This window comes from Monodelphis domestica (assembly GCF_027887165.1).
Source record: "Monodelphis domestica isolate mMonDom1 chromosome Y unlocalized genomic scaffold, mMonDom1.pri SUPER_Y_unloc_2, whole genome shotgun sequence".
Taxonomy (NCBI): domain Eukaryota; kingdom Metazoa; phylum Chordata; class Mammalia; order Didelphimorphia; family Didelphidae; genus Monodelphis; species Monodelphis domestica.
This window is the reverse complement of record NW_026605001.1, coordinates 58,792-71,817: the sequence shown is the minus strand read 5'-3', so window position 1 is coordinate 71,817 and position 13,026 is coordinate 58,792. Positions and strand designations below refer to the sequence as shown.

Below are 13,026 nucleotides of genomic sequence, written 5' to 3'. Positions count from 1 at the left end.
AAAGTGTTGGAGATAATTTACATTATGTGGCTGGTAAATGATTAATACAGGGATGGGGATAGAAATAAAAACCAAGGGTGGCATATGAAAAAATAAAGCTCAGTTTTCAAGAGGTCATATGTATGCAGAAAGATCTGAAGGAATGCACCATTTGTTGGAAATTCCTGTTGGATTTTCCATGGACACCTTCTCTTGCAGTGGAAGACACACTTGGTCAGTATATGTCACTGTTTTACTTGCTTGTTATTAAAAACCAGAGGGTCATTGAATAATTTTTTAAAATGCTTATTGACTTGTCACTGTACCATTTTGTTCCAAATTCAAGCCTAAACAAAGTTGATTCTGGCTTTGGATCCCCACTTATAAACCCTGAAAATTAATTCCCTTTTGGCATGGTATGTGGTTCTTGCCAAAGGTGAGTTGAAGAACATGGATCTAGTGTGCTATCCTCCAAAAGTCAGTTTCATTGAACCATAGATACCCTGCAGATGGGCAAAGGATACTATTTCCTTCCAAAGTTTTGGAACACTAGCATCTAATTTCTCCTGAGCCTACAGCTCTACAAACGGGATTATTGAAGGGATTGGGGAAATTTGGTCACTTTCTTTACACCAAAAATCAATTTCTTCCATAGGTCCCAGGACCTATATTGAGGGGTAGTGTGTTAAGGATTATTTCTACTGAATTGCTGCTCATTTCTTGATTCTCCTTTTCATTCTCAGTTCACCTAGTTTCTCTTCTTGTTTTTTCAAGCCTGTTTTCTGAGATTCTGAGCAAAAAGTGATAGGGTGAGGCATTGGTACCCTTTCCCTCCCCCCCCAAGTGAATATGAAGGAGTCATTTCTGGGTGAGTTATTCCCATGCTGATTCAGAAAATTATTCTCTCAAAGTCTAAAACTTCAACGTTCCTCAGTTTCTTCCAAGACAGCACAAAATCAAAAGTCAGGAAAAATGCAGTTTATTCATTCAGAATGTGGCACATATCAACCTCATGGGCCATTAACAACTTGGCTAGTAACATTTAGACAATACTTATGAAAAGAAAAAAAGAGACAACTGCTCATTCTAACAAACATATCTGGTCTTACAATAAATGGTATACTCCTTAAAAAAGAATGTATTTCATTAGGGTTAGGGAGGTCTCCTTGATGATATCCCTAGTTACACAATGGCAAAAATATAAGGCAAGATCAGGCAAGGATCCTCACTAGGCCCTTGAAGTATTCCTTTTGTAGCAGTTAATGCTTTTTTAAACCACTGCACCATAACAGACTTGTACAGGTTCTCATCATTGTGGACACTGATGTTCCCCACTGGCATGTTGATGACAGGATGTGTAGGAACCATAGCAGGGAGAAAGCTGTTAGAAAGTGTGCAGAGGGTGATAAAGATTGTAAGAAAATGGAATAGTAGACATATACTCTAATGAGGTTATTGTGGCAGTCACATGACATAATGCACTATATGAATAAATAAAAGTCAGCTATTCTTATTGAGTCTACTATATATAACAAGTTCCATTTCATCAGAAGAGGGATGAAATATGGGTTAAGAGGGCTCACCAAAGACTATCCATGTCAGGGTCATACCTGTGGGGCAGCGGACAAGCCAAGGTATGATTTTGTTGGCCACTGCCTGCTCCTGGCTTAATTTCTGGTGTCTCCTCTGCTGCCAGGCCTCACTTGGTATTTCTGGTCCACTTGCTGGCTGATGGTCTAATCAGTAAAACAAAGACTTTAGGCATTCCTAAATTTAGGCTTCCTTTCCCTTTCCTATGAAACATCCTCCGTATTGTAATCCTTCCCTTCTCAGCTGAATCTCTGTGTAGAAACTATTCCCTATCACACTAAGCTTGACTTAAAAAGAAATTCAAGGAGGTTGGCAGTTTTCTTAAGGTCTGGGGGTTGCTCCCTCTGAAGGGCTTTAAGGTGGGCCAACTTATCTTTAATCCAGCAAAGATCCCTTTTTCTAAGCCCACAACAGAGATGACTAGGATAAGGGTCATGATGAAAGGTTAGCTCTGTCTAGCCCAAAGGAGCAAACTACAGTATAGAGAGTGCCCTTTGTTAAAAATATTAGATGTAGGACTTCTGAGTTTCCCAGAAGTACTCCTTTCCCGGGACAGCCCAAGATACCTGCCTTGCCCCAATCTTCCTGATTCCAAGTTAACTAATTGGACCCTATCTTTAATTAGTGAGTGGGCCAGCCTCAGTCTTCCTACCACCACCCTGGTCCCCAAGTGCCCATCCTGACCAATGTTGAATGTGATGGTGGCTATTGGGCCCAGGTAGGTGTGGTGAATATTCTGGGCCAGGGTAGTAGCATAAGCTTCATATTGGTGCAGCAACCAGGTTGTGCCACTCTCCATCTGCTGAATCAGGTCCCAGTTATGCTTGTTGACAATACTGAGAAAGGAACTGCCAACTCTCAATGTTTTCTATGAGACAGAGATGTGGAAGGAAGTAAGGTCAATCTGTGGAGGCCTGGCTCTCTTCACCCACTCCCAGGTATGGCAGCAGGAGGTCAATCTCAGAAATTCCCTCCTCCCCTGACCCCAAGAAATATGGTTTAATTCTCCCCTTCATTCAATCTCATGGTCATCTTCTCCCAGTAGGCCAAGTCCTCCCCATCTCATCCCTAATCCTCTGTACCACTTCCCCAACCCCGCCCTGAAAGCCCTGCTCCCATCTCTGTGAAGTTCATATCCTGGGTGGCAGCAATGGGTTGCATGGCATTTTGAAGCAGCACTGCCAGTCTCTGGAAGCACCCAGTATCCAAGTCTAACTCATCCCTCTGCAGTTGTTCAGCCTGAGAGCGTGGATACAGAGGAATGAGAAGACAGGAGGCATAATGAGAATATGTATCATTAGTGAGAAGACACTTCCCATCTACCTGAGGTTCCCAATATCAGGTGATGTAGGTGCTGCTTAGGGATAAAGGCAGAATCTGAAGCCAAAATTCAAAATTCACTGGGACACTATTCATTAGACCACTTGGACATTGCTTTCCCAAGTGGGGATAAAAGAATTGATTTCCCTCAGAAATAAAGAGGGTCATCCCTAATGTACTGTAAGAAATGAGGAAGGGGTTGGTTCCTAAGAAACCCAAGATAACTTGTATGAACCAATGCATAGCAAAATAAGGAGAACCAGGAGATGTATTCATATAATAAAAGGAATACTGTGAAGATAGTGAAGACAATTGCTCAGCCAGTGCTGAGCCATTTTCCTTCTTATGCAGGAAATTAATTTTGCTAATTTACTATATCTATTTTTTGCTTTGCATGAGGGAATTAAAATGGTAGAGTGAATTTGAAACTGAAAGGGCAAAAAGAAATTACAACCAAGATTTTCTATAAATTTCACTTCCCATATAGCAATTAAAAATAAGGAACTCAGGAAAGTTGTGAAGCTTATGACTTGGCTACATGAGTTCTCAGAGTCTCTTCCCGTAACATGCCAGGTTCCATCTATTCATCTCTTTCTAAGGTTGGGAGTGGTCAGTGGGCAGGAATTCAGTTCAGGGGGAGAGTGAACTTACAAAGGCCATAAGCTCCAAGAAGGTGACTGAAATATAGCTGAAGAGACAGGGGGGTAACCATCCTTGTTGCTCATCACAATGCCACACTGCTATTCCTGGTGTAGAGTAGACAGGAGGGGCTGTAGGTAGATGGGAATGAAGAAAGAGGAAAATAGAACTCTCTCTCTCTCTTTTTTTTAAACCCATACCTTCCATCTTGGAGTCAAAACTGTGTACTGGCTCCAAGGCAGAAGAGTGGTCAGGGCTAGCCATTGTGGGTTAAGTGACTTGTCCAGGGTCACACAGATACGAAATGTTTAAGGCCAGATTTGAACCTATGACCGCCCATCTCTAGGCCTGGCTTTCAATACATGAAGTCACCCAGCTGCCCCCCAGAACTCTCTTGAGTCCTAGGTCTTTGAACATTCCTATCCTTCAAGTGATCACATATGTGTCTTATGCTTTGCCCCCTTTTAATTTATTAATTCAAAGCCCTTCAAAACTATGTTAGGTGTAGGATGTTGGATAGCATGCTGGAAATGGACTCAGAATATCCAGCATCTGATACCCCATCCTTAAATAAGCGAGACCATCACTAGAACTGGGGATTAAACCATGCTGCCTATACTCTTGGTAACCTTTCTTAGTTTACATCAGCACAAAATAGATCAAGAAGCATGGCCCAGTAATCTAGAAACAGCAGATTAACTGAAATGCAGCAGCTTGTTGTACACAACTAGTGAGGTCAGAGAAGACACTAGTCAAAAGGATTCTTCCTCCTTAGCAGGGACCAAGTATAGGTGGTGGGCTAGGGTCAGGAAAAGCTACAGAAGGAGACCTTAGGGCAGAGGGCTGCAAATGGCACTCCAAACTAAGACCCCCAGATATTGGCTTCAATTGCTTTGGGGCAGTTGTTATAACATACAACAATGGGAGAGAGAGAAGATTACTGGAGGAGGGGATAAGGATACCAAGGAAATTCCTCTCCATTTCTTCTTTATCAAATATGCCACAGAAAAAAAGGCAAATTTCCTTAGGGGTAAGCTCTTCATGTATTTTCCTGGGAAGTGGCTAGCAAGACAAAAGGGGTTTCCTGGAAGCCCTGGAAATTATGGGATAAATAAGGATGTTTAAGAGTTTTCAGCACACTAACCCTTCTGGGGGATGCTGCAGTCAGGTTTCGGCCTCAACTTTGACTCCCATAACCCGTATACATACCTTTACAGTGACTGATTGTCACCTTAACAAAAGGGTCACACCGGGGCCAAATGATGCCTGGTTTGAAAGGGCACTGGCTATCCTCTGGGTTACAGACCTGGGAAAGAGAAGTCATAGGGTAACAATTATACAGGAGGCAGGAAAGGCTGCTGAGTGACAGTAATTATTCTCTAATGTGGGAAGGAGCAGAGGAAAAGGAGAAATGAAGGAAGAGTCAGATACAACCATCTTTTCTTTTCCTCTCTCAAGGATGATTTACCATGAAGGGCACACATAGAAATATTTATTTCCTTCCATGCCTTTATATCTTACATTTCTTTTCATCCTGCCTTTTTTCTCTGTGGGCAAGCAGGATAGGGAGTAGGTGTGAGAGGGGCTGTAGATGTACAGAGCAGACCCAAGAGACTAATACTACTGACCTTGTAACAGTACTGTCCACTTGTCTTGTTGCAATTGGGGTCAGAGCCTTGGCTGAAGTCACAGTTGCAAGGGCCACAAGCGAGATGTCCCCACCATTCTTGAGGATATAGCTGGTCAATCCTGTAGAGAAGAGGAACCACAGATATCAAGTGGTAATATCCTAACATTTACAATGGCAGTGCATGTGAGGAGAGTATTGATTCATGAGTCAAATGCCCTGGATTTAAATTCTGCCTGATATTCACCTCTATCTATTAACAGTAGTGCTCCTATTTAAGACTCATTAGTCTGGCCTGAACAATCTGACTAAAGTTTATGTTTGCCTACCTTAGACTGTGAGAGAGTCCTTGGTTTGGCCTGTTTAGCTCTCTAAAGCCCAACTCCTTGCTTTTTCCTTTTCACCATGATCCAGCCACACTTGCCTTCTTGTTCCCTTTTATACACATCATGCATCTCTATGGATAACATGCCTTTGCCCTCACCATCTTCAATGCTTAGAGGCCCTTTCCCTTCAAATCTGACTTAGTTTCCCAGGTTTCTTTCAATATTTTTCTCAAATCACAACTTCTGCAGATGGTATGGCCCCATTTCTCCCAAAGGGGATGTTATTTATAAGCCATCTCCCCTATAAGAAGCTATACTATTTAAAAATGAGGATACATGGGGGCAGCTGGGTGATTTAGTGGATTGAGAGTTAGGCCTAGAGATGGGAGGTCCTAGGTTCAAATCTGACCTCAGACAGTTCCCAACTTGGAGTCAGTATTGACTCCAAGACAGAAGGTAAGGGTTTTTTTTTTTTTTAAAAGGTGAGAATAGTATTTAAAAAAAATAACACTAGAGTTTAGCACTAGGTCTGGCACACAATAAACATTAAATGCTTGTTACTCATTGGCAAAGCCATTTCTTATTTTCCTGCTAAGCTCCTTGAATAATAATATCTAACATCATGTAGTTAAATAATAACTAACATTTATAGTAATTTAAGATTTACAAAGTACTTTACACAACAATCTGATATTCATAACAATTCTGTCCAGTACAAGATCAAAACTAAAAAGGTTAAGTGTCTTGCTTGGGGTCATACAATTTCTGAGTTTTGAAATAGGATTTGAACTTGGGTCTTCCTGACTCCAAATTAAGTATTCTATGCATAATGCTATTGAGCTCTCTATATAAAAGGGACTGTGATTTTTGTCTTTTTATCCCCAGCACCCAATAGTGTCTGGCACATGCTGACTGAGGGGAGTTAATCTTTTTTACTGGTGCCACTACATAAAAAAGCAAAAATGGGCCAAAGGAAGGCCCTTATCCCAGGTCTTCATTCTCAATTCATTCCACTAGACTGCCTCTGCTTCACATAAAGTAATTAATACAAGTTTTGTACCTCCATTTGGCACCTCCTATAGAAAAAATTTTCCAGTCTCCCATGAAGATTCTCAGTTCCCAGGTGCCACAAACCCCTCACCAACTCAATACCACACACCTGGTCTCACAGTACAGCTCAGAGGAGTTGTGGGGAAACTTGCAGATGTAATCATGAGGCTTCCAGGTACACACAGATAGACACTCACAGAGTTTAAGAGTACAGATGTTGGCAGGGATATCACCGTAGTAACCTGAAACCACAAACTAAGCCATTAAGACTCTGTCCTCTTGGTCTCATTTCTCTTGCACACTTCTCCACCACCTCCCCTGTTCAGTACCAGCATTGCAACTGCAGGAGTCATCACTGTAATAGTTGTTAGTTGGGCAGGGATTTGAGTCACAAGGGTCAGGGAAGCTGTAGTCCTGCTTGGCATTGGCATGTACTGCTCTGTTAAGATCATGGCTGTTGGTATCCTCTGCCATCTCCACCCTTCTCATGCTCTGTTTGGGGAGGGAAGCACAGGGGCAGAGGTGAGATGAAGCCAGAGTTCCACCTGTTACCCGGAGTGATACTTCTGAGGTCTGCTTGCTGCCCATAATCAAACAAGAGGCACCTCTACTGACTCTAAGCTCTGCCTGTTCCAGTATGATGTGGACCTCTCTCATCTGGGACAGGGTGAGGACAGAGAAAACAAAATGTCAGGAAATTGCTTCCATTCACCCTGCCCTTTCCACCCCCAACTCTGCCAACCTCTAGAAAGGTTAAAGAGGGTTATATTCCTTGTGCCAACAGTTGGCATTGGTTTTTCACCACAGAGAAGACAACAAATTTCCTAGGTCTTGACACCACTTCTAATCCATGTGACCCACCCCTATTTTTATCCCAGGATCCAACCCTTTTTCTCTATTCCTCCTCACCTTATTCCAAATCACCTTTATGGTGATGGGACTGTGTCCTATGATCATCCTCTGCAGGAAGATACCACCTCCCTGGTGGATGGGAAGTTCCAAATCATGCCAGGCCATTAGGCTCCTACCCAGAAAGAGCTGAGGATTCTCCAGCTCTGGGAAAGGCAATAAAAATAGGCTAATTAATGGAAAAATTCAGTAAAGAAATGGCTAAAGCAATCTAGGAACTTTTCTGTCTTAGGGGTTATGGGACACAGCTGGTCATCAGAGGTAAACTCTTTTCCTACCCAATTTCCCCTAATTCCAACCCCATGATCCTATCCTCACTATACCCTGACAAACAAACCATAATCTGACTGGTCCATTGTCTCTGCTCTGCTGCCCATCCCAAACAGCCTTGCTTCTGGCTCCCAAATTTGGAAGAGTAGCTCAGCCCTAATTTGTTGGCTTACCCTGGGCATTCTTGCCTCCATAGCCCAGAAAGAACTTGTAGCTGAATGTATCCCACTGGTTGGCACAGGTGCCCCTACTGTGGCAGGTGTTGCTGTCATATTCATTTTTCGTGGCTATGCACCCTGGAAAACAGTAAGGAACTCAGGGTAGATCTGATTCCTGGGTGACCCCTGGCAGAACAGATACTCTCAGCCATGTCAAGGGAGAGTCCCCCCTCCTACCAGGTACACTGTCCTCTTCAGTAATGAAATCAACTATGTCCATGCACTGGCTATCCACTTGTAGGATTTGTATATGGCCCACAAAGTGGTAGGTGCAGGTGGGAAAGCTCTCAGGCAGTTCAGGGAGTTCTCTTAGCACATCCAGAGACTTGATCCAGACATCCATCATCACCACAGTCACTTTCAGTTCATAAAGTCCTTGAGAGAGTACAGAGCTCCCTAGCAGTGGCTACAAAGGAGACAAAGGGGGAAGGGGTCAACCTCAATGCAGGGGTGAAGCCTGGCATGGCCAGATACCCCAACTCCCTCCATCCCTTTAGTGACCTTCCTTTAGTACCATATAAGGGATGCCTGCAATTGACAAGGATGGTAGTGCTGAGAGAACAATAGGCCCATTTAGAGTTAGTACTGTCCAACACTAACATTCAGAAATCACTTAACACAGTTTACAATGTTGTGGTTTTGTTTTTGTAATCTCACTTCTAAGCATTATGTCCATAGAGCAAAACTTGTAATTTTATCTCATATCCAGCCTATTAGCCAGGCTGACAACCAGGCATCTCCCTCAGGAGTGGGTCAGGTCCAGTTGATATGCTGCCTAATTTTGCCCAATTTTTTTTCATCTTTAATTTTAAGAGATGATATAGGTAATGTTAAAAGGGAGACATAATTCAGATTCAAAGTAATGTAAAAAGAAGAGATATCTATAAAAATGAGATTTTGGACTGGTTTGTTCATTTTTCTCTTGCCTGTGAGTGTCCATAAGCCTTACCTTATGCAGTTGGGAAGTGAGCCACCTGCCATCACTAGCCCCTCCAGGAATGAATGGGTATACAATGGTTGTTGATTCCCCTGAGAAAAATAGGGCAAAGTGAACCTGCAGGGCTGAATTTACCTATAAAATGGGAGAACCTAGGGAAAAGGGTATACATTTTCACAAAAGGTAAGCAGGGTCAAGTCTGAGCAATGCCTGGAATGAATGCATGGGGCCTGGGAGGATGGCTAACAGCAAATAAAGGTAGATGAGGGCCACAGGGAATAGAGGAGGCAAACCTGTGAATAAAGTGAACTGGGCTTGTTCCCGAATCAATTCAATGGACACAAAGTTGTTCTTTTCATATAAGGGCCTGTTGTACAGAAGTCTGTCCCTCTCCTTTGTGGTAAACCTATTTTGCAGGAAGTGGAGAATAGAAAGAAATATGCAAAGTAAACACTCAGATGACTTGGCTGACCTACCCAGAGAACAGATTACATCCAAGTTGTCAGGGCTGAGGATTGTGGGAGCAGAGGGATTGCAGGAGCATATTTGTTAACTTTTTACTAGGGGAAACACAAGAGACTTGGGTTCTATTTTGCCTATGACTTGTTTGATAAACAATAGTCATCCTGCCTTCTGAGAGGGCTGTTTTGAGGATTATATGTGCTTAACTAATGGGAAACTAATATAGAACTTATCACTATGGAAATGTCATGGAAAGTAACTGCCCTAATGCTTTTGGCCAGAACCATCATAATAAAAGAAGTATGCCACAACATTCAGGGGACCAAAACAAGGAATATTTTTGATGTTACTTCTTATAAATGTATGCTTTTCTGTGTAATGGAAGATACAATATCAATGCATGTGAGAGGGCTCATCTCTGACCTTGAGGAAAGTCACAACCCTTAGGGCATCTTGGAGATAACTATATATAAATTTTGAAAAATGTTATCTTCCATCTGAGAATCAATACTGTGTAATAGTTCTAAGGCAGAAGAGTTATAAGGGTTAGAAAATGGCCAGTAAGTGACTTTCACAGATTCATAAAGGTAGGAATTATCCACTGAGACATTTAGCTGCTACAATATTATAGGCTTTTAGTGTGTCTGAAGTCAAAATATATATATTTTCTGGTAAGTCAAGTCCCATGCGGTCCTGATGGACAGTAATAACAACAGCTCACATTCTAAATGGCATTATAAAGCTTTTCATGGATTATCTCATGAGAAAGAGGTGTCAATTTTACTGATGAGAAAATTGAGGATGACAGATAAGTAAGTCTCTTGCCCAAGGTCAGACAGCAAGTTACTGTCAGGTGTGAGATTTGAACCTAGGTCTTCTGGGCTCCAATGATGTCATATTGTCTTTTAGGAAAATGGTTTAAACTTATAGATGAGGATAAGGGATTTACACAATTTTAAAACATGGCCTGGGGACTACAAGTTCTGGGTTTAGAATCTGCTCCCAACATCTTTCCCACTTCCCCCGATCCCTTTTCTCTTGGGGCTGCCCCTCTCTAATCTGGGTCCTTTCCCCATCATCACTTACATGAGGGCCAGAATGAAATGGAAGTACTGCTGAAGACCTTGAAAGATAAAGAAGGATGGAGCAGGAAATCTGATGGTCATTTGGCAGTAAGGTTTCTCACAGTCACCTGATGGGAAGTTGCATTTGAAGCCACTAACCAACAAGTTGACATTGGTGCTCCCATTCTTGCAGATTCTGGGAGCACATAGGCCCAAGTGGGCATCCACCTCATAGTGCTCGCCTGGGACAAAGGGAGGGAGAGAGAAAAGCAGTAAACTCAACACCTAGAGCATATATCCTTGCCCAAAGACAATGCCTAACCAAGTTGAGATAAAAAGAAAAACTGAGTAGAACCTAAGTGCTTCCAACATCCTCTTTTCTATTTCCCACTTGATCTTCAATACTGTTTATTCCCTTCCTTTTCTCTACAACCCTCCACACTGTCTCATCCACAGATGCACGATCCCATCCCTTACACAATCCTCAACCTTATGCTGTCCATCTCCAAGTCTCCCATCTCTAATTCCTCTACTTTATTCCTCCCTATCCCTCCCAGACCTTTATTTTCTTTTCACACAGATGCACATTTGTGGTATTAAATTCAGTGTGTAATTTTCAGAGTAGTATTTGGCTTGTAACCCCAATTTTCAAGATCTCAGTATTACTATTCCTTAAATTTAGACTGCCCCCCAATAAAATTTTTAATTTTCCTGACCTATTTTCAAAAACCTTGAGAAGAGTTTATCTGTGGCTGAAGGAGTAAAGCATAGGGAGTTTCAAAAGTATCTTTACTGTTCCAGGCTGAAAATTCCAGTATAGTCATGGTTTTTTTTGATGAAGATCTTTAGGGGAACATAATATTAAAAACACACTCAAGATTTGAAACTTCACAACATCCCCCTCCCTGCCCCATGGGATTGGACAGATAGAAAGAGGAGAATCTTGCACCAAGGAGAGAGGACATTTTTGCTCAAAGAAAGAAGCTTTTGTGAGCTGGTATTCTATCTTTTTTCTTCCCTTCTCCTTCTTCTTCCCTATTATCTATTATTTTCTTCAAATAAAGGTGCTTTTTCTATGCCAGAATCTTATCTAAATCTCCAGTCTGCTCATTAGAATGATTTCTGGGGTACAAGCTACCCCAAAATTCCATTCCACAAAGATGGGGGCCCTCCTGATATTCTAGAACACTAGAAATACCTCTGTTTACCCATCTGGGCAAATCTGAAGCCTTCTGTAGGCTTCTAAAAAAACTGTGAAATTCAGTTAAAAACCACACACACACAAATTCAAAGTAAAAGGCTGGAACAGAATTTATTATGCATCATCTGAAGAAAAAAAAATGCTAGAGTAGCAATCATGATACCAGACAAAGTCAAAGTAGAAATTGAAAAGATAAGGAAGGAATTTACATTTTGCTAAAGGTATTATAAACAATGAAGTAATATCATTACTAAACATTTATGTACCAAATGGTAGTAAAGGAGCTTAAGGAGGAAATAGGCCATACTAGTGGGGCATCTAAACAAAAAAGAAAGAATTAAGGGAAGTGAATGAAAATTAGAGTTAATGGATATCTGGAGAAAACTGAATAGGGATGAAAAGGAATTCACTTTCTTCTCAGCAATACATGGTACATATACAAAGATTGACCATATTAGGACATAGAAATATTCCAAACAAATGCAGAAAAGAAGAAATAATAAATGCCACTTTTTCAGATCATAATGTGATAAAAATTACATAATCTAATTTTTCAAAACTAGTGGGTCAAAAAAGAAGCCATGGAAATACTTATGGACTTCCTTAAAAAGAAGGACGAGGATCAAAATCTATGGGATACAGCCAAAGCAGTACTCGGGAAAATTTATATTCCTTAGGACATATATCAACAAAATTGAAGGGAGGAGATTAATGAATTGGGCTAGCAACTTAAAAAAAAACTAGAAAAATTACAAATAAAAAATCCTCAGATAAAAACTAAATTGGAAATTCTAAAAATTAAAGGAGAAATAAAAAAATACTGTGAGCACATGAGCTCTGATAGATGCAAGAGAAAAGATTTGTGTTGGTGATTGAAAAAGCACAACCTGCTTTCTTTGAGCTTGTGTGAATGGTGGCCAGAGAAAAGCAGTCAAGTGTACAACTTTAAGAAAAGGAGATTAAGTCAGAGAGACAAGTCAGGAAAAAGGGGATTTCTAATTTGGAAGTTTGAGAGGACAGCCAGAATAAAAGGCTAGGTGTAGGAAGAGAATAAAGTTGGGCTTCCAGGCTGGAAAGGGGAAATCGCTCTGCTTCAGACACCAGGAAAAGAGAACCAGCAAGTATTATTTAAAATGAACTGGGATCTTGTTGAAAGCATGAGAGAGAGAGAGAGAGACAGAGAGACAGAGAGAGACAGAGAGAGAGAGAGAGACAGAGAGAGAGAGAGAGAGAGAGAGACAGAGACAGAGACAGAGACACAGAGAGAGAGAGAGAGACAGAGACAGAGAGAGAGAGAGACAGAGAGAGAGAGAGAGAGAGAGAGACAGAGAGACAGAGAGAGACAGAGAGAGAGACAGAGAGAGAGACAGAGAGAGACAGAGATAGAGACAGAGAGGGAGAGAGAGAGAGAGAGAGGGAGAGAGAGAGACAGAG

At 41.6% G+C, this 13,026-nt stretch overlaps 1 protein-coding gene across 2 annotated transcripts in view; it reads right to left on the bottom strand.

Annotated features, from left to right (window-relative positions):
• Positions 1 to 942: 942 nt before the first annotated feature.
• The window catches only part of LOC130453607 (cadherin EGF LAG seven-pass G-type receptor 2-like), a 28,688-nt gene continuing 16,604 nt past the window's right edge, over positions 943 to 13,026 (bottom strand). Inside the window, exons 2-15 of one of the 2 annotated variants that reach the window (XM_056809940.1) lie at positions 10,414 to 10,633; positions 9,159 to 9,271; positions 8,878 to 8,957; positions 8,106 to 8,334; positions 7,884 to 8,006; positions 7,441 to 7,586; positions 6,861 to 7,023; positions 6,641 to 6,773; positions 5,157 to 5,277; positions 4,738 to 4,834; positions 3,541 to 3,659; positions 2,254 to 2,437; positions 1,590 to 1,715; positions 943 to 1,360 (exon numbers count right to left, since the gene is read on the bottom strand). In XM_056809940.1, the coding sequence (XP_056665918.1) occupies positions 1,239 to 1,360; positions 1,590 to 1,715; positions 2,254 to 2,437; positions 3,541 to 3,659; positions 4,738 to 4,834; positions 5,157 to 5,277; positions 6,641 to 6,773; positions 6,861 to 7,023; positions 7,441 to 7,586; positions 7,884 to 8,006; positions 8,106 to 8,334; positions 8,878 to 8,957; positions 9,159 to 9,271; positions 10,414 to 10,633 (1,976 nt within the window). In that variant the 3' untranslated portion in view covers positions 943 to 1,238. The remainder of the gene's footprint in view (positions 1,361 to 1,589; positions 1,716 to 2,253; positions 2,438 to 3,540; positions 3,660 to 4,737; positions 4,835 to 5,156; positions 5,278 to 6,640; positions 6,774 to 6,860; positions 7,024 to 7,440; positions 7,587 to 7,883; positions 8,007 to 8,105; positions 8,335 to 8,877; positions 8,958 to 9,158; positions 9,272 to 10,413; positions 10,634 to 13,026) is intronic. The other variant, XM_056809941.1, reaches the window with a different exon arrangement.